At 34.0% G+C, this 20,521-nt stretch overlaps 2 protein-coding genes and 2 long non-coding RNA genes across 4 annotated transcripts in view; 2 read left to right on the forward strand and 2 right to left on the reverse strand.

Annotated features, from left to right (window-relative positions):
- Window positions 1-7,973, forward strand: part of LOC144557765 (uncharacterized) — a 45,707-nt gene extending 37,734 nt beyond the window's left edge. The window contains exon 3 of the long non-coding RNA XR_013512787.1: window positions 7,558-7,973. This is a non-coding gene — a long non-coding RNA (uncharacterized LOC144557765). The remainder of the gene's footprint in view (window positions 1-7,557) is intronic.
- Window positions 860-4,155, reverse strand: LOC144557761 (wall-associated receptor kinase 17-like). The gene is made up of 3 exons (XM_078306335.1): window positions 3,011-4,155; window positions 2,651-2,821; window positions 860-2,126 (listed from the first exon to the last, which is right to left on the reverse strand). The coding sequence occupies exons 1-3, from the start codon at window positions 3,945-3,947 to the stop codon at window positions 943-945; spliced, it is 2,292 nt and encodes a 763-aa protein (XP_078162461.1). The 5' UTR covers window positions 3,948-4,155; the 3' UTR covers window positions 860-942.
- On the reverse strand, window positions 5,466-11,736 carry LOC144557763 (wall-associated receptor kinase 2-like). Its single transcript, XM_078306337.1, has 5 exons — window positions 11,208-11,736; window positions 8,854-9,391; window positions 7,980-8,138; window positions 6,561-7,131; window positions 5,466-6,207 (listed from the first exon to the last, which is right to left on the reverse strand). Exons 1-5 carry the CDS (start codon window positions 11,562-11,564, stop codon window positions 5,601-5,603), a joined length of 2,232 nt encoding a protein of 743 aa, XP_078162463.1. The 5' UTR covers window positions 11,565-11,736; the 3' UTR covers window positions 5,466-5,600.
- Window positions 11,737-18,357: 6,621 nt separating this feature from the next.
- Window positions 18,358-20,043, forward strand: LOC144558728 (uncharacterized). Its single transcript, XR_013512978.1, has 5 exons — window positions 18,358-18,725; window positions 19,277-19,341; window positions 19,429-19,533; window positions 19,624-19,672; window positions 19,764-20,043. It is a non-coding gene; the product is annotated as an uncharacterized LOC144558728 (long non-coding RNA).
- The last annotated feature ends 478 nt before the right edge of the window (window positions 20,044-20,521 follow it).

Here is a 20,521-nt window from a genome sequence, read left to right on the forward strand (position 1 = left end):
TTCCGTGTCCTCCTCCATCCATGCTCTCTTGTAAATTTGGTCAAACATATTTGGACTAGTCAACGAATTGGAAATTAACACATTGGACAGTTTGACTAGTTAGTAATCATGCTCGATTTCCGGTAGAAAGAAAATTAAAGAGAATATTGGTCTGGTTCATTTAAGCCTAACTGGTCCAGTCTAATATCGGACCATGACTCGTGAGTCTCCCAATTCCTGATCCGTTAATTCGTAAGATGTCTCTTTTGTGGTGAGATGAAATAACATCTAACAAGCATATAAAATTATAAAATAGCGTCCGTCAATAAACATAATAAAAGAAGGAGAATATTCTTGTGCCTGACTTAAATTGGGTCTGGATCCCCTAAAGTAACTCAATTTTTGGATTTTGGATTGGAACCGTTCAATTCGAATCTATCGCTCGAAATTGTTTGAGGATTGGAATCTGTCATTCGAGATGTGCGCGCTCCACTTCTAAAAGGCTGCCAGGTTTTATTGGTAACTAAAAGTCTCAAAGCAATTACATCAAGGCCAAACAACAGGTCAATTTACCAGTACAACAATACGCTAAGAAAAAAAAAAACAGACTTGGCCTGACTCAGCAGTTTGAAAGCCATAAACGTCCTTCGTCTCGGATTTTCTTTACCAGTACTCTATGCTACATTTTCAAACCAGGCTGCCCATGTTCTCAAAAAAAAAAAATGATATATATATATTAACTATGAATATATCATATATGTTGAAAAAATAATGAAAAATTTGATATATATATTATCGTAAATTAAACAATTAAAATTTTTAACAGTCAGTAATTAATTAGGTGCATCAAATATTACTTAAATTTGCATGAATTTGATATCAAATGATCAATCCTCTTAATAATTACTACATACATTATTCTCAAGTAAGAAGTTTTAGCAAATAAAAAAGATAAGAATAAGTTTAACAATCTATGTGTTCATTGATTGATAACATTTCACGCTCAAGGCTGTACTGTCTGCTACTCTTTGAGACTCCACTGATTGTACTGGTACTCCCTGCTTCTTCAATCAACCCTTCTTTTTGTTGAATGTTTTCATCATTAAATTTTTTCTTTACAGGCTTCGTCAATCCTTCTAGCTCCAATGCGACCTCTTTCATAGTCGGACGCTCCTCTCCTTTCACATTAATACATCTTCTTGCGATATGAGCCACACAATGTAGCTCATCGAACTTAGCCTCCTTTAGGAGACGTGGCTCAGTTGCTTGGATTAGACGACCCTCGTCAACCAATGATGCAAAATATGTGGCCAGATTACGACACTCCTCTGGCCGAGCAAAAGAGATGGGTTTCTGTCCTGTTAGCAACTCAGCGAGAACAACACCGAAACTATACACATCACTTTTTTCTGTTAGTTGGCTTGTGTGGAAGTACTCGGGGTCTAAATATCCCAGAGTCCCTTGAACTAGAGTAGTTACATGAGTTTGGTCAAAGGGGACCGATCTCGAAGCACCAAAATCAGATACTTTAGCGGTATAGTTTTCATCAAGAAGTATGTTGCTAGATTTTATATCTCTGTGTATGACAGGAAAGGAAGCTGCCGAATGCAAATAAGCGATTGCACGCACGGTTTCTCGGGATATTCTTAAGCGATCTTCCCATGTTAAACAATTTTGACTGTGAATGTGCTCAGATAGGGTTCCATTTGATATAAATTCGTATACCAATAATGGAACTTGGGTCTCTAAACAACAGCCCAGCAGTCTGACAACATTTCTATGATTTATTTGTGATAATATGGTAATCTCATTTACGAACTGCTCTACCTGGTTCTCATCTATGAGTTTAGATATCTTTATGGCAACCACTTGCGCGTTTGAAAGCACGCCTTTGTAAACAGTGCCGTATCCGCCTTGACCAAGAATTCTGTTTTCACTGTAGTTATCTGTGGCTCTTTGTAGTTCTTCTGCGGTGAATATCTTTGTTGTCGAATCAATACCTTGAGAAGCCAGTCTTTGTTGTAAGAGCCAACCTCCATTTTGTCTGAAGAACTCGGATCTCATTTTAACTAACTTTCTTCTTTGTAGTCTTGAAAAAATGTAGAAACTTGCCATTGCCAAGACGAAAACAAGACAAAGACATATTCCTGCACAACATTACATTTTAATTAAGGCAAGTGGAATACTTTTTTGTTTTTAATTAAGTGGAAAGAAAGGTTATATTATGTAGTTATATAGTGATTCAAGAAATTGGGTAATAACTCAACAATGTAGAGAAAATTTTGATTGTCCCTATAAGAATTTAGAAAATGTTGAATGATTATAACAAGTAAATCAAATTCACCCGGAGGAATGGTCATTGCGATATATAATTTGAAAGTGCTTTAATTTGTACTAGCTATTTTTTTTTTATATACTTTATTTTCCATTGAATATACCACCAATTTTATCAATTGTCATGCCACAGTTGTAAATTCAGTTGTTATATGCTGTAACTAAGAACACGTGTGTCTGATGGTGGATTGTGTTTACTCTTATAGGAATACATTCAACAATAATGATATCACACAGAGACATAGACAGAGAAGATTAATTCAAGAATCTTTGATGAGGTCTTTGCCGCTAACTAAAAAAAAAAGAATCTTTGATGAGAAAAATGAGAATTGTATACCCAAAATAACATTAAGCGGAGATGCCTTCTTGCTCGTCTTGCTGCAACCGCTTCCTTCTTTTCTGCCATCGCCAATCATCCCTGAAGGGCAACCACATCTGACACCGCCTTCTATGTTGATACAGTGTCCACTACAGGGGTTTAATCCGGGATCCTGACATTCGTCAACATCTACAAAATCCACAAGAGATATACAATAAACTATCAGAGACAAAATAATTAATATCCATTTCCTCTTATAAATCAATTACATTTTTTTTAAGTATGTATACAGTGAGATAAGTTTTGTGGATTTCCATAGTCTACAAACTATTTTTCAAGCTGCTCTTAGATTATTAAATTTGGCATCTGTGTACTTACCACTGCAACCACCTTGAGCGTAAGGATTACCATCGTATCCTTGGCTGCAATTGCACAAGTATCCTGCACCGGTCAGTGAATCATAGCATCGGCTGTTTTCCTTGCAAGCAAAAGAATTGACATCTTTCTCGGCTTCCTCACAGGACTTGTCTCCGATCGCCCAATTTAAAACTGCAACGTAGTCACCTACGCTAGTACTAAAGTACTCATCAAAGTATGCTGTTTTGAAGGAAAACTCATTGTGTGTTGTGAAGAATGCTGCACTACAATTTCTGAGTGGATCGACTCCCGTATTCTGAACTTTATACAAATTCAGTTCAAAGCTTTTTAGGTCCCCTGGTAATGGCATCTGACAACACCCAAGACCAGAGCAAGATCCATCAATTCTGCTGCTAGAATTGCTACAAAATGCCACACAACCACCACTTCTGAAGTTCTTACCACCACCGTTACTAACTCCAGCAACACCTTCTATCATTACAACATCGTCACACCCTATCACAACGAAAGTTGTATCATTTTTCGACAGTGTAAATGGAGTTCCAGTTAGATTTAGCCAGCCAGTTCCATGGGTAAGTGTTTCATCTCCACTATAATTGCACTGTTGGTAGATTGGTCCAGTGAATATGCTCACTTGACCCTGCAAAGAAATGTTTTGAATGAGATATTCACCAGTAGGTAACTGAAGCGAGGGATTTAGATTGCCTTGCGTCAAATTCCCAGAAGGCTTATGATTTATAGCTTTTCCTGTTGCAGTGCTTGTGCAAACAACCTCAAAACCTTCTCTTGCAACACCTGGTGCTCCAAAGGGGTATGGAACTGAGTTGCAATCTGAAGTGTTACCTGTTTCACCTCCGTCATGTGCCACGGAATTTAGTGGTAAAGATACAGAGGCGAGACATAGTGATAGAAAAATGGAAATCCAGAGGGAGTGCATAGTTGTCTAAGCTATGTTTCAAGTGCTGTGCAGTCTCTGAGATGTATTTCATTTCTTAAATTAAAGAAGGTGATGACAGATTACATCTCTAGGAAATTAGATTGAGACCAGTAGTCTTCTGCATCATTTTTCGTGAACTAAAACATGTAGCAAGCTGTTGCTTCATATCCCTTGAACTTTACACCCGATTTGTTATATATTTTGGTACTTGTAGATCGAGTGCCTCAAAAAGTCAAAATCTTGCAAAGACTTGGAGTCGTTCAACATATCATTGCCCTACTAGTGAAAACATATCATTGTCTGGACTATTTAAGAAATAATTGTAGTTATATATACTAACATCAACATCCTGCTTTTTTTTTTTTAAGCGTTATAGAAAAAAGTGAAAGTTAAAAGAGTAACTTATATTTCTTATAACAGTGAAAGAATTATTTTTTATTTCTACACTTTATATATTTATTTCACTAAAATATTTTTTATTATATTTAAGTAATTTTGGCCTACATCAGATTTTTATAGTATTCAGTTGATATATTTAGAAGTATTGTTCAAATTGACAAAAACTAAAATCTTAGATGTGTTCATGCATTATTTAAGTAAGACATGTATCAAATTTGCTGATTTGAAAATGAACGACTTCTTGACAAATGATCAAATAAATTCAAATTTGAGACGTCATGTCTGAATGATGGAGAACAATCAAGTTTTATAATTTAAATAATAATTTTTAAATATGAAATGAGCATACAAAAGTATGGAATTTCGCTAGAACTATATATATTTTTTCTTTTAAAAAGAAACGCTACACACTTTTTGCAGAGCTTGTTTTTCTTGTATTATTAAAATTAGTGAAGTTAGAATGTGAAATTTTTTGTTGATATCCCTATTAATCACACGTTCCTAATTTTAAAAACCTACTGAAATTGATATCCCTATTATTCCCTCCAACTTTTGGCATGAATTTCAAATCCACAAATATTAACTAATCCAACCACGTAATTTATTTCCTTTGTTTTTGGTGGTTTCTTCCCTTTTTCTAAAGAAGATATGGAATCACTACTGTTTAACGCGCGCTCTTTTGACCAGAGAAAATTAAGTTAAAAACTGTAGCATTTCTGTCCACTTAAAACCACAAGGAGACAATGTTGGTTTGGATGCTCTCGGAATTTTTATAAAACTCTTCAATAGACAAACTCCCACTTGTTTGACGATTGAGAGAGGAAACTAGGGGTGAAAAGTGGAAACGGATCAGATATATTAATTATCTGTTCGAATTCAAATTCGTATCTGAAATTTAGATGCATATATCCGATATTTGAATATCTGTGCAGATAAGAATTTATATATAATTTTATATTTTAATTATTTGTATCTGAACAATAAATATATTATAAAAAAATTATATTATTTTTATAATTATAATTTTATAAATATTATAAACTTTGATATTTTATAATACTATTTATATATATATTTTTTTAATAAATATAGTATTGAAAAATATATATTCAACATACATTGTTTAATATACGATTCGTAGCTGTATTTAAAAATAAAAGCGGATAAAAACGTGCATCACATTGTTCAAAAATAAAAAATAAAAAAAGAAAGAAAGAGAGAGTAGGTGACTTTCCATGTCCAAACCCAATGATCTCAAATTCCTAGTAAAAGATGACTTTCCATGCTATCATCATCCTCGTCAAGTGTTGTCAAATTTGAACTTGAACCCTCATATAGCATCATCTCTTTGGGGCAAAATCCAAGGTGCGCTTCTTGGGTCTGGTCAATTATGTGCTGTTTTAGGAGCCTCCTCAGTGCATTCAACTCCACAAGCACATCTACCATTTTAGGTCTATTTTCCCTTCTCAGGCTTAGGCAATTTAGTGCTATTTGTGCGAACACATTTAAATGTCTTACCCCAGCCTCCTTTAACACCGTATGATCGACAATATCTAAGAATTGATTATGTTCGACCAATGTAGTAAAGTGAGCAGCTAGATTTTTCCACTCGTTTGACGGGCAATGAGATACAGGCATTTCTCTGGTCAATAGTTCAATTAAAACCACCCCAAAACTATATACGTCACTTTTCTCTGTCAGTACACTTGTCTGGAAGTACTCAGGATCTAGATAGCCGAATGTACCTTGAACTAGAGTTGTCACATGGGTTTGGTTATATGGGACAAGTCTTGATGCCCCAAAATCTGACACCTTCGCTGTGTAGTTCTCATCTAGAAGAATATTCGATGATTTCACATCCCTAACAGAAGGTTGGTAAATTGTAAATTTCTGATTTAGATCTAGTACTTTGTAGTGAAGCGTTAAGATGATTAATTTTTTAAAGGTTAACAAATGATGATAAACATTATGAATCTAAAAACTGTAAGCTGCTTTCACTTATCATAATACTCCCTATTTTTTTGGTATATAGCAAGTTCCCCTGCCCCTCTTCACCAACCCCCCTCTTTTAAATGCATAAAAGAGATTCAAATACCAAGTGTCATTGCACCGGGCTTGTCATAGAGGGAAATTGCATAAATGGATGGGCGAGTAGAAATGATTAGCCTTAAAATTAAAAATAATACATTATATATATAAAAAAGGAGCATTTACCTATGGATGATGGGAAATTGGGTGGCCGAATGGAGATGAGCCAATGCAGTTGCTGTTTCAACTGCTATCCTCAGTCTGTTCTCCCATGAAATTGATCCCAACCGATCATTATGCAAATGATAAAATAGGTTCCCTTTTGGTATAAACTCGTAAACAAGCAATGGTACCTCTGTCTCTAGGCAACACCCTAAGAGTTTTACAACGTTTCTATGATCTATCTGGGAGAGTATAACGACCTCATTGATGAATTGTTCGATCTGTGTCTGGTCCACAAATTTTGATTTCTTGATCGCTACAACTGTATGATCTGCCAGTATTCCTTTATACACAGTGCCATATCCTCCCTTCCCGAGGATACGGTCGTTGCTATAATTATTTGACGCCTTTTCCAACTCTTCTGAGCTGAAAATCTTTGCCGGTGCCTTTTGAGAGGAAATTCGTTGCCTTAACATAAAGCCACCATTTTGGAAAAAGTATCTTTGCTTTCGTCTTGCAAGTCTTCGTCTCTTCAGAAGCCAATATGTCCAAAGAACAAGTGCGAATGAAAAAAACAACAAAAATAGTCCCACACCTACAAAGAACTAGGATTCCATTAGTCATATAGAATTCTCGAACAAAAGCGCATGTACTATTTTTTTTTAAGGTAGCATGTGCTTGTATCTCTCTCTGTTTTTTTCTTTTATAAATAGTATGTACTTGATTTATACACTGGAGTAATATGAGTTAATTTGTTAACCTTTTGCTTTTCCAAAAAGAAAGATGAAAAGATCTGAAAAAAAATACTACTCTTAGATTTTTCTCAAGTACTGTTGTACAACTAATTATGAATCAGGGTCAATGATGAAATTCTGATAAGAACAAAGAATTCATGAAAAATTAAGTATAAAGTATAACCTGTTCTGTATCAACGTCAACTAATATGTTGTTACATGATCCAAATTCAAAAGTTGATACTTTCTCCCACTTTATTGTTTAATTTAGTTTTGTTCTGGGGAAGGAAGATATCGTTTCCTTTATGTGCAACATTGGACAAGGAAAATTCAAGTGGAGAGCTAATCAACAATTTTCTGGAAAGTTTGATTTAATATTTGGATTGTAAAAGAGGGAAAAAACAAAATTTGCTCTGCTAGGACTATGGATACAAATTCCCTCGAAGAAGGGAATTGCCTCTTGGGAATGAGGTTTCCTAGCCTTGATCCAATAATTAACCAGGAACAGGAGACAATGAATTCTGAATCCTTTGCTTGCCTATCGTCAGTCAGAATATTAAAGCATCACTTTTAGAAAATTCTCATACAATTTCAATTTGAATGCAGAAAAATGAAGAAATTAAAGGAACTAGAAGAAAATAACAATTAGACTTCCTGGTACCTAATTAATTAGTATGTTTTCAAGAGAATGTAATGCATTGTTTTTTACCTAAGGCCATTTCGAGAGGCGCAACCTTCTTGCAGCCTCCATGTAAGGTGCCATCACCGCTCATTCCAAGTGGGCATGTGCATTTGAAACCTCCATCGATGTTTTTGCATCCATTTGGATGAAGACAAGGATTATTTGGCCTGTCACACTCATTAATATCTGGAAGCCAATAAAAAGCAAACAAATTTAGTATTATATACATATTAGTGATATAATCTCTAGTGAAAAAAGGACTGATACAGTTGTTTTCACAGCACAGGCATCATGGTCCAGAACTCAACCAAACTATGATAAATTATTATATCAGCACTTTCCTTACTGTTCAACTATGTAATATTGGCCTGTTATGGACTAAAGAGCCCAGGCTTCCACAATGCTAGACATAATTTGACGGATTCTGGCAGCAATAAATAATTAGTCCAAGTCCAATATTCTAGTTAATTAATTCAAAATTTGGTTAGTTTCTGTCATATCTAAAATTTTCACTTTTATAATTTATGGTCCAAATTTCTCTTTTTTACTAATTAATTCATCAAGTTTGTTAAATTTTTAATGCACCCCATGTCATCTGGAAATTCTAAGAACTTCTCTTTAAGTGTAATATTTGTCTGGATACTACAAGATTATCATGCCAATCTTTGCAACGATTTTTGTTCCATCCCCTTAAATCTTGCACAGTTTTTTTGGAACATGCAAAATATGAAGTGCAGATGCTTCATGCATCATTAAGAAACTGTGCCAATTTTTGGCATACTATGATGTCAAAAATGAAAAAAGTTCAAAATTGTTCATCTTCTGTATTTTTCTTTTATCAAAGGTTGCCAGTATACCTAGCTAGTGATTGTTACATTGTGACTGCATGAAAAATCCATACCTGTACATCCTAGATAAGGATTCCCTTCAAATCCGTCAAAGCAGTTGCATCGGTACCCGATCCCATTAGGCGAGTTGTAGCAGTAGCTATGTGCCTGGCACTCAGTGCTTCTGTTGCCCATCTCGTCACAGCTCCAGTTTCCAATAGACCACTCGAGCACAACATTCTGGGTCTGATTATTATGATTACCTGACAAATCCTTATAGGTAAAAACATATTTGTTTTCTTCCACTAAAAACGCCTTGTTCTCTCGATCGTTGCATGTTTTCTGTGTCCCATTCTGCTGCACTCCAATTTCCGTTATGCTACTGAAGTGTACACGAAGTCTTTTAAGTGCTTTTGGTACTGGTGCTTGGCAACAACCAACACCAGTGCACACACCCTCAACTATTGCGTCTGTTGACACACAATAGGCTGCGCAACCACTGAGAGCACTGCCATTGGCATTTCGGATTATTGCCATGGCATCACACCCGACTACAGTAAATTTGTTTCTCGTGTCGGAGAAGGTGAAGGGAGTTTCTTCCAAGCTAAAATCCTATTTAATTGTTTCACTGGGTTATTTCTTATATCAGAAACTGAACCAGTACTAACCTAGATCACAGTGTTGCACAGTATGACTACAAATCACTACCGTAGTAATGCTATTATTCATCTGATTTGGATAAATGAAAACTCTGAGCTAAACGTATTGCACAATGAGCCATTTTGATTATATATCTTTAAAAAAAGCTATTATTGCACTTACGCAGTGATTAATTATTAGGATTTGAGTCCATAATTTGAGGGTGAAGTTATAGTCATTAGTCAAGATATAATTCATAAAAAAAAGAGTTCCGGACAAGGGTGGGGAAACTGAAACTTTGTAGACCAAAACAGCCAAATAAGAATTTTGTGGATCATTTGTGCTTAATGCACTTTATTAATTCAAAATAAATGATTTAAGATTTCGTAGGGTTGTACATCATTTTGAGTCCATTAATTATAGGGGGTTACATGATTTTAATTGATAATAGATGCAATCATGAATAAATTATTGGGATGCAAGCCTTTTGATATAACATGAGTATTGTTTTGTGGGAATACAAACCCCTAAATAGAAGCTAAATCCGGTCCAGACATACACTGTGCCGAAATTTTTATTATACCCAAAAATTCTATCAAATCTGAATACAAGCTCCTACTCAAATTTGCGCAGAATCTCGAAAATTGCCCCTTCCGGTTACTAAATAACCGGACTCTATCATTCTTTCCGATAATTTAGTCACTGGATTTAGAAAAGATTCCGGTTATTAAATAACCAGAAAGTTGCCTATGATTTAGTCACCGGACTTAGTTACTTTTGTTTGTTTTTTTTTTTTTACAAAACAATTTTTTTTATTTTTTTGTATTGAAGTATTAGAAATGTTGAATTATTTCTTTGAAAATAGATGGAATACAATATAATTTGATTTATTAGAAAGACTGCAACAAATAATCTGGATCAACATTTTTTAGGTCGGATTTTTCACGACTGTAAGAAAAATTAATATATTTCTTTGTGTTATTGGAAAAAAATAAATATGTTTTGAATGTGAGTTATTGATCGCGGTTCAAAAGTCACTTCTAGGTAATACATAAAATAATGTGATCCTTCTAGTACATTTAATTTTTAAAAAGTTGTATCTATTTTGAGAATTTTTTTTTAATATCAATCATTAAATAACTTAAAGTTTTTATTTTTTTCAAAAATAAATACAACTTTTTAGAAATTAAATGTACCAGAAAGATGACAATATTTATATTTACCTAGAAGTGACTTTTGAACCGGGATCAATAACTCAGAATCTAAGCATTTTTATTTTTTTACTAATAACACATAAAGAAATATATTAATTTTTCTTACGGCCGCGAAAAATCCGACCTGAAAAATATTGATCCGGATTATTTGTTATAGAATTTCTAGATAAATTAAATTATATTATATTCCATCTATTTTCAAAGAAATATATTCAACATTTCTAATATTTAACTACAAAAAATAAAAAAATTTAAAAATTTCTGTTTTGTAAAAAAAAAAAAGTTACTAAGTCCGGTGACTAAATCATAGGCAACTAACTGGAAATCTTTTCTAAATTCGATGACTAAATCACCGAAAAGAAGGATAGAGTCCGGTTATTTAGTAACCAGAATGAGTAATTTTTGAGATTCTACGCAAATTTGGGTAGATTGAGTAATTTGATAGAATTTTTGGGCACTAATAAAAATTTCGGTACACTGTGGGAAGCTAAAAGTTCATATAAGCCCCTATATAACCTAAGAATCAGTCCCATAAACTTTTCTGCTTAGCTCGATGTATTAATTGATAATTATACCATGTCAGGAGGAGGGATGCTCAAGCGGCTGCTGATGAATTTTTTGCTGACGTTACAACGCCATGCGACAGTATGACCAAGGATGGTGATGGTGCCTTCAGGGAGAGAGATGTTGACAATCTTGTATTGGCCGGAGGGGAGAGAGAGCATCGGGGCACTGCCATCGCCATCGCAACTAATATTCCCAAAGGAAGGATTAAAGGGCTTTAAACTCGAATAGTTGCCATTGATGCCAAAAGGATAGGGGATGATGGACGTGTTGTAGCACTTCCCCGCGTCTGGAATCAATGCAGATGGGTCTAGCCATTTGCAAGATGAAGGAGCGAGAAGAGCAAGTAGCAAGAGAAGAAGAAGCATTTGCCACTTCTTTTGGGGGTTTAGTTGCTGTCAATCAGTGATAAAAGTCAGGGGGCCAAGGTTTTTGTGAATTAAGCTGATTCTAGAGTTGTTTGAAAAGTAAATAAAAGCTCCGTGGAAGACCAACTATAACGGACGAGTCAATTTGGGACCTACTAAAAAGGTCACCACACAAGTAAACGTTCATTATTTTTTTGAAATTAAAGGGAAAAAAAGAAGAAGAGAATAATTTTCTTTTGGGAAGATCTCTCTATCGTCTATCTTTCCCGCTCGTTCTCTAACTATAATATATATCTTTTCATTTACAGAAATTCTCAAAAAATAAAATCTACCGTAAATGAAAACTATTGTTCCATCCATCTCTCTTTCCCACCTTTGTCCTGAAATATTAAGACTTGAGAGAAAAGTCTACTTTTAATTTAATAGCATATTTTTAATGAGTATTAAGACTTGTATAAAGTATAAAGTAATATTAACGCCGCTATGTAATGAAGGTTGATATCGGCAAAGTTAAGGATTAATCTAATCCAACAAGGAACAACAATCCAAAACATTTGGATATCATCAGTGCAAGCACTCAAAAATAACACTTCCAATCACAGTAGGTTTACAGAGAAAATTTGAATCTCATGATTTGTATGTACGACTTGGGCAATTTGAAAACAGCATAACGAAAGAGTTTTCACTTTTCAGAGGATCCTCTCTTTCTCCAGAGATTCTAGTGAGAAGGATTTTTAATGAGTGTAATTTTGGTTGAGGTTTTGTTAATTTTCAAATGTTTTTTCAGTTTTTAAATTTACTGATAAATTACTGGTAAATGGTAGTTTAATGAGTGTGAGAAGCAGGGAAAACTTGATGCTCTATGTTTTTGTAAGATGTACATTGTATGAGTGCCTTTTGTGCATTATGTTTAATGCAACAACACTTCTGTCATGATATTTCAAAAAAAAAAAAAAAAATTTGGTTCCAGCCAGTGTGCAGTTTGCGCTGAGCGCCACCTCTAGAAGATGGTCCAACAGTCTAAGTTTATGAATGTTATAGTCGGAGGACGCCTGAGGGATTTTAGTTGAGGATGGGAAGATAGAAGTTTTATCACATGTCATTTTTTTTGTAATTTTGAGTAAAATTAAAGATAAAAATGTTAATTATTAAAAAAAATTACAAAAATTATCAACAAAATTTTTGGAGTTGGATAAAATTAATCAATTATAAACGATAGATGTTTAATAATATATCAATTTACTTTTTGTAGTATCTTTAAGAAACATAAAGATGTGACGAAATGCAAGATTGAATATCGCGGAATATTAATTTATTTACAAATTTAACTTTTGAAGAAAGTTGAAAAGTATCTTTAACAAAATAATTTATTTAAAAAACGAAGCTTTTAACGAGAGACAATCCTATAATAATGTATGAGAGAGAAGTGTATTTTTATAAAAATAATTAATGCATGATAATATAATGTTATGTTAGTAAATTTTTAAATAATGTTAAAATTACGACTGATCTCAAATTTAATATCTTTCTTCCATGTGAAAGTTAGAAATTACAATTTTTGAATGTTGAGTTTTCGTCCGGAATTTTTCTGATTCAGGGTTAGTTTGGGAATTGGGGCTTGACACGCATAAAAAAAATGAGGTAAGGGATGAGAGAGAAGCAGACCCGCTGTGGAAGAAACAAACTGAAGCTGATCCGTTGTGGAAGAGATTCAATAGGAGCTGAGGCTTCGATTGAAGAGGAAGAAAAGTAAGGCTGTAAGGGACAAGGACCAACTAAGAGGGCGACGGGACAAAGGAAGAGGAGACGGAGCCTCTAATTTTAACGGTAAAACTTGTGGTTGAGTAGGAGAAATATCTTATCTTAAGAATCAAATTTTGTTGAAAGACAATGTCCGGTGAGAGAACACAATAGATGGAAATTAGTCACGTGATCACTCACGAGTGTATCGATCATGTAACGTGACTCGCATGTCGTGTGACATGACCGCGTTCTATGCGTATCAAAAAAAGTTGAATACTTTATGTTTCATACTGTGATATTATATGACGTGTAATTTTTACTCGAATGCAGTCACGTCACGCAACATGCAAGTCACGTCATGTGCGGTCACGTCGCGTGTGATCACGTTACATATAATTACTGCGTGACTACACGTGACGTGACTATTCGCGTGACGTGATTGTTCACCACTATTTTGATCACGTCATGTCACGCAGGGGCAGAAGATAGTGGAGTTGAAAGGTGGCTGAGTAAACCCAACATTTTCAAATTTTTTTAAACAAGTACCTAAAAAATTTACTAAAATTTATATTTTGTATACTTCAGCCCCTGTGATGATACAGAAAATTTAGAGGGTTCATATGTAAAAGTAACATCAATTTTTATTTGTTTTGGGAAGATTTCACGTCACCCGTGACCAAAGTTGTTTAATATTATAACATAGAGCATTTATTTTGGATGGTTTCATGTGACCGGTCAAAGTTGTTTAATATTATAATATAGAAAGTTACAAGCTTAAATTGGAAAAAGACAGCATGCATGCAGAAACCGAAAAAACAACAATTTATTGTAAGTTTAGAAGAGCAAAAAAAGCAGTTGTAAAAATAGAAAGCAAAAAAAATAGTTTCTCCGGTTAGAAAAAATTTGAAATAAGAATGATAAAATTAGCGCTTTATTAATAATCATTCTATATATTTTGAAAGTAGCAAATTAATTTTTGAAGTTAGAAAATTCTAAAGGAAGAAAGATAAAATTAGCTTTCTCATTGACGGATTTTCTATATATTTCGACGTCTCTATTAATATAAAAAAAATATGATGTTTGAATATATTATTTTTTTATTTTGTTAAACATGTCATTTATTGGTGTTTGTTAATTATTGTAAGTTTTATAATGAAGAATTATATTATTTTGTATTTTATAGTTTTTGATTTTTATTATAATATTTTTTTAGTATATGATGTTTAGTCGGTTAGTCACTTTCATACTCAAAGTTGAGTTCCGCCCCTGATGTCACATTACGTGAAAAAAAAAATTTGATCACGTCACGTAATATCACATGAGCAAATCATGGCTTGTTTGTCACCTTACGTCATGGCATATCACGTATTTCCTTCTCTCGATCACATAATCAACCTCCTGAAATTTAGATGTAATCTTTAATTAATATTTACAGATAAGAGATTTTTTTTTTCAAAAGAAATATATGTTTGAACTTTGAGCCATATTGTGGTTAATTATAAAATAATTTGAGGACTTGTTTCAACTAAATAATATTTATTTTCATTCTTCTTTTGACTGGTATTATGTCTGGATATGATAAATGCTGATATCAAGTATAATGATGGGTACAATACACAACGAATCTATCACAATATGTTTAAGAATACGTGATAAACAAATATACATAAAAAGATGGGGGAATATCATATATACCACTCAAAAACTACGAAATTACATATTTACCACTCCAAATTCTGTAATTACACATATACCATCATAAATTATAATAACTCACATATTTCTCCAACATAATTTTAGTATATAACATATATACCCAAAACTCAACTTAATTATGTTTTAATGTTTTAAAAACTGTAATTAATTAAAGATTAACTTAGTATCTTCTATCTCCTTGGACCCGTTCTTTTCCCCTTTAGTGCTGAATCTTGGCAGAAGGTGCCACGGTGAGAGACAGAGCCTTAACAAAATATTCTGTTCTTCCATGTTAATTACAGTAGATCTGTTCCCTTGGAGCAAGCCATTCAAATCTAATTTTGGATTTCAATAGTCTATATATGCACCTGCTTGAATCAAAGAATACATTAATAAAAAAAATTCCTGAACATATTCGCACCATACTGGTACAGATAATGTATCAAGCTACTGTACATTCAATTTAAGTTAATTAATTAGCAATTCAAATTATATGAGCACATATTTGTGTAGATGCATTTTTGGAAGCCAAAACAATATCGTTTCCTGCAAGAATTCTTCATTTGTCGAAAGAAGCCTCCATATTTCAATCTTATCCTGTAATTAGACGGACCTTGTCTAATATAGAAGTACAAAAAAAAAATCTTGGAGTACCATTGCGGGTAAGATTAAAAACAGTATCAGTCCATTATTTGATATATGCTGGTATGATTGAAATAAATATTCTAATTTTTATATTGTAAAACAACTTAATTACTCATGTCTATCTCAAATTATCAAAAGATTACAATTTTGTGACCAATCATTCTAATAAGCTAAAGAATAGTCCAGTATTAGGTTTGGACATGAGATGCTCCAAACACCAAGTTATACTATACCTTAAATCTATTAAAATTTGATCTAGCTAAGAGTCTAAGACACTAAATATTTAATAGGTGCCAAAAATGCAATAGGTGTGACAATTTTATTTTTCTAGCGACTAATCAGTTTTCTTTTTCAACGACAACACTGTCACTAAGATTGGGAAAATGCAATAGGTGCGAAATTGATTGAATTGACCTAGACAGTATCCATGAAGCGTGACTCATTTGTGGGTTATCGCAAAATCAAGATTAATTAAGGAGCTTACTCGATTCTCGGTGATTCGACTCCGATCTCCCATCTAGGTCTGTCTTCCTCCTCGTATGCCATCTCTATAAACTGACTTATGATTAGAATGGTGTTCAAAAAGTGGAAAGCACAAATAATATTTAGTGAAAAAAGGCAGGAGAAGGCAAATAGTTTTTGGCGCTAAAAAAAAGCGGGAACGTAGAAAGAGAGAGGGAAAGGAAAGTAATTAGATAATTAATTATATTTTATATGATATTAGATATAATTAATCTCAGTTTTTGATTAATTGGGGAAATATGTGAGTAATTATAATTTACAATGGTATATACGTAATTACAGAATTTGGAGTGGTAAATATGTAATTTCTTAGTTTTTGAGTGGTATATATGATATTCCCCCTAAAAAGATTATTAGACGTACTGTATTATTAGACATATGTTCCGTGTTATTCCGTGTTCTACAGGCTATCTTGTAAATTTGGTCAAAGATGTCTAGACTAGTCAACGACTTGGAAGTTTACACCTTGGACAATTTGACTAGTTTAGTAATCATGCTCGATTTCCGGTAGAAAAAAATTAAAGATAATATATGTCTGGTTCCTTGAAGCCAACTGGTCCAGTCTAATATTGAACCATGACTCCTATGCTAGTCCTCTGTTCTGTACCCTACTCATTTCCTATGGTGACTAATGCCAATTCAAAGTCCGAAAAGGAATTCCACTCCATTAACGATGTTGGATGTGAATTTTGTGGGTGGCCAGAAAGTATAGACCATTTATTCCTTAAATGCCCCTTAATTCAACCAGTCTGGTGAGTCTTCCAAGTCCCACAAGTCCCAACCTGATCCCTCTAGGGCTCAGAATCCGTATCACCCCAGGTACTTGAGGTGCAAGTTATAAATCTGAACCGTTCTTTTCATGTGGCACGAATCGCAAAGCAGACCCCCTACAGTCCCAACCAGTTCCAGATTGAATTTGGCCCAATTGGGATTAATCTGGGCTGTTCATTCTTTTAAATTGCACCTCAGGTACCTGGGTAGATACGCACTCCAGGGCTCAGCCCTCCGTTAATTCGTAAGATGTCTCGCACCATATAAAATTATAAAATTGCATCCGTCAATAAATATAATAAAAGAAGGAGAATATTCTTGTGCCTGACTTACATCGATCAATCTGGATACTTTAATTAAAAAATATTTGAATTTTTTTTATTTTTACTTTTTTTTTAAACTTTGAATTTATAATTGGCATTATAAACATGATATATATATATATATATATATATATATAGAGAGAGAGAGATAGGCTAATGTGCTTCCATAAGCACTTGGCCCGAAGTGCTGCCATCCCATTTTCGATTTTTCAAAATCCAAACAGTCGATCCGAACCGTTCATCTTGTTCTCCATATTAATATCTGCTTGGAGACCAAATTTTACATTTTTTGGAATGTTTTTGCTATTTATTAAGCCACTTTGAAAATCGCTGATCCAACGGTGGCTTGCCAAACAGTAAAATCAGGGGTTCACCGTTGGATCAGCGATTTTCAAAGTGGCTTAATAAATAGCAAAAAAATTCCAAAAAATGTAAAATTTGGTCTCCAAGCAGATATTAATATGGACAACAAGATGAACGGTTCGGATCGACTGTTTGGATTTTGAAAAATCAAAAATGGGGTGGCAGCACTTCGGGCCAAGTGCTTATGGAAGCACATTAGCCTATCTCATATATATATATGGACTTGGCTACGGTGCTATGGGTAGCTAAGAGGCCTCCCGTGCTACGGCTCAATATTCGACTTTTCAAAATTCTAACGGTTGATCCGAACCGTTCATCTTGTTCTCCATATTAATATGTGCTTGGAGACCAAATTTTACATTTTTTGGAAATTTTTTACTATTTTTTTAGATTTATTGAAAATCGCTGTTTTTCAGACAAAGCTGGACCATAAAAAACAGCGATATTCAATAAATCTAAAAAAATAGTAAAACATTTCAAAAAAAATGTAAAATTTGGTCTCCAAACACATATTAATATGGAGAACAAGATGAACAGTTCGGATCGACCGTTAGGATTTTGAAAAATCGAATATTGAGCCGTAGCACGGGAGGCCTCTTAGCTACCCATAGCATATTAGCCAAATCCTATATATATATATATATATGAGTTATGCTATCCTACTTTGCAAATTAAAGGGGCTGTATTAATTCGTGTTTCTGACCCTCCGATCTGCTTCAAGAATAGTGCTGATCAGATTGCCAAAACGCGGAACTGGACGTCTCCTGTTGAGCACCCTTTACATTTCCTTTACAATTTTCGGAAATGGAGGCCTCCAATTAAAACCCTAGACAGCTCCCCGTGTCTCCTCCTCTCTCACGCGAAAAAGAAGAACGGCAAAGGCGAAAATGAAAACCCTAGACAGCGAGACCCCTCTCCTTCTCTCTCACGCATAGGCTAAGAGGCGAAACTGGAGCTCAGTCGCTGCCTCCGACTGGTCGACTGGTCGCTCAGCGCAGCCCCAACTCCGACTCCACTACCCCGACTCCGACCCCTCTCCTTCTCTCTACTTCCCTCCGCCTCCGACTTGCCAGGAGCTCTCTCTCTCTACTGATGAGGAGTACCAATCTACCTGACCTCTTTCCTTTTTCCTTTTAATGCTTAATTTAATTTTTGGCTTATTGAGATATCGTACTTGTACTTAGCACAATTTACTATAATTGTATCTTATAATGCTTAAGAAATGACAAATTAAGATTAAAAAAAAGCAAAACTAGGATGTTCTTAAAAGTCATTTTGCTTGCTTTTGTCAGATTATAGATTGTTTTGAAAATTCTTGTTTGGTATCTGTTGTGATGTCACAATTCTCACTGACTGGAGGAATTCTAAATTTGATAACCTTTTGTTAAATTTAGCAATCAAATTTCCATCTTGGATCTGGATTTTTTGGGTTGTTAGATGTTAAGGCACCAGTATAGCTACAGTTCCAGCAATTCATAGATTCTATGTTGCATTGAGGGTAAAATTGAGGGCATTTGTGTTGAAACTTTAAGCATTTTTGTGCCTAATTTCAGAATTTGAGAGATCACCACTGGTTCAATTGAGTCTAGATTGATATATTAAATTGTTCGACCTTGATTATAACACATTGTATATTAAATTGTGATACAGGACATGTATTGAAGTTGATTGCGACTTAGTTAGGACGAAGAGATGAAGAGGTTTTAATGGACAAGGTATCAAATTAATATTTATGGAAGCTTGTTGGTTTTGAATATGACCATGGAAGTGATCAAGTAAAATCTCACTTTCTCTTTGAACAGATGCTAGAACCAATGTCATCATGCGATGTTTCTAATAGTGTAGAGGTAGGCTCAAATGACATTTATGTCGATGGAGATGAAAATAATCCGAGAATTCATATGCAGGTAATTTTTGAGTATTTTATATTTTTAAAACGTATACATTGCAACTTAAACAAGAGTGTTTAGTGATTATGGTTTGCTTATATTTAACAGTCAGGGTGATGTACAGAAACCGGGCCATAACTCAAGAACTTGCCCAATGGTATGATTCTATTTACATTTTTTTTTTGATAGCCAAGGATGTAGACATATTTATGTTCATTTTTTTTATCATTGTTTCCTCATTGTGATAGTTGAAAAACAATGGAAAGGGTAAACGAAAGGCGGTTGCTGATGAGGAGAGTGGTGTTCGAAAGCTGGCAGAAATTTACGAGTCTGAAGAAGAAGATTTATGAATTGTTTATTAATTTGGATTCTATTAATTTGGACTATGTTAATTTGTTTAGACTTTGTTTAGATTCGCAATTTAAATATGTTCAGATATGCTGCTACTGCTATATTGTTGTATTTGCAATTTAAATATGTTAAGACTTTGATTATATTTTCTTTTGGCTAGCTTTATTCGACCTCTGACTTTGTTTGCACAATGATCCATATTTTTAATTTGGCCTCTGATGTGAGTTTATGTACTAGTATTTGGACTATATATTTTCCATTCTTAGCTGCAAAGATGATTTTTAGCCATATATTCAATTAGATATTTGATTTATGCAATTTTTGTTCATTTCTTGTTACTCCATTGTTTATAGTTGTTAATTGACAAGGATGGTAGAACTTCATAATAAGATAATGTTAAATCTGAAATTTTTGTAAAATTTGATTTTTTGTTGTTATTTTCTGTTTTCAACTTCAACTATTAAAAGTAATGTACTGGTTGATTTTACTGGTAACTTGGTTTACACCTCAAGTATGCATCCCACATTGAATGCCTTTTTCTAATTTCAACTATTTTACAAAAGAAAAAAAGAAAAAAGCTGCACCAACAACACATTCAGAGCACTATCCTCTATTGTCAGTCAAAAGAAAAAAACTGAAACATAAACCATGATTT

The sequence above is a fragment of the Carex rostrata genome, chromosome 8, assembly GCF_964058835.1.
Source record: "Carex rostrata chromosome 8, lpCarRost1.2, whole genome shotgun sequence".
Taxonomy (NCBI): Eukaryota; Viridiplantae; Streptophyta; class Magnoliopsida; order Poales; family Cyperaceae; genus Carex; species Carex rostrata.

What these genes read in the sequence shown, in the direction of transcription:
- LOC144557761 (XM_078306335.1), bottom strand. Translation starts at nt 3,947, where the DNA reads ATGCACTCCCTCTGGATTTCCATTTTTCTATCACTATGTCTCGCCTCT. An exon ending in CGCTCAAGGTGGTTGCAGTG is followed by an intron (nt 2,822 to 3,010) that starts GTAAGTACACAG and finishes TGGATTTTGTAG; the next exon opens with ATGTTGACGAATGTCAGGAT. An exon ending in TCCGCTTAATGTTATTTTGG is followed by an intron (nt 2,127 to 2,650) that starts GTATACAATTCT and finishes AATGTTGTGCAG; the next exon opens with GAATATGTCTTTGTCTTGTT.
- LOC144557763 (XM_078306337.1), bottom strand. Translation starts at nt 11,564, where the DNA reads ATGCTTCTTCTTCTCTTGCTACTTGCTCTTCTCGCTCCTTCATCTTGC. An exon ending in GCATCCCTCCTCCTGACATG is followed by an intron (nt 9,392 to 11,207) that starts GTATAATTATCA and finishes ACAATTAAATAG; the next exon opens with GATTTTAGCTTGGAAGAAAC. An exon ending in CAATTTCCCATCATCCATAG is followed by an intron (nt 6,208 to 6,560) that starts GTAAATGCTCCT and finishes ACCTTCTGTTAG; the next exon opens with GGATGTGAAATCATCGAATA.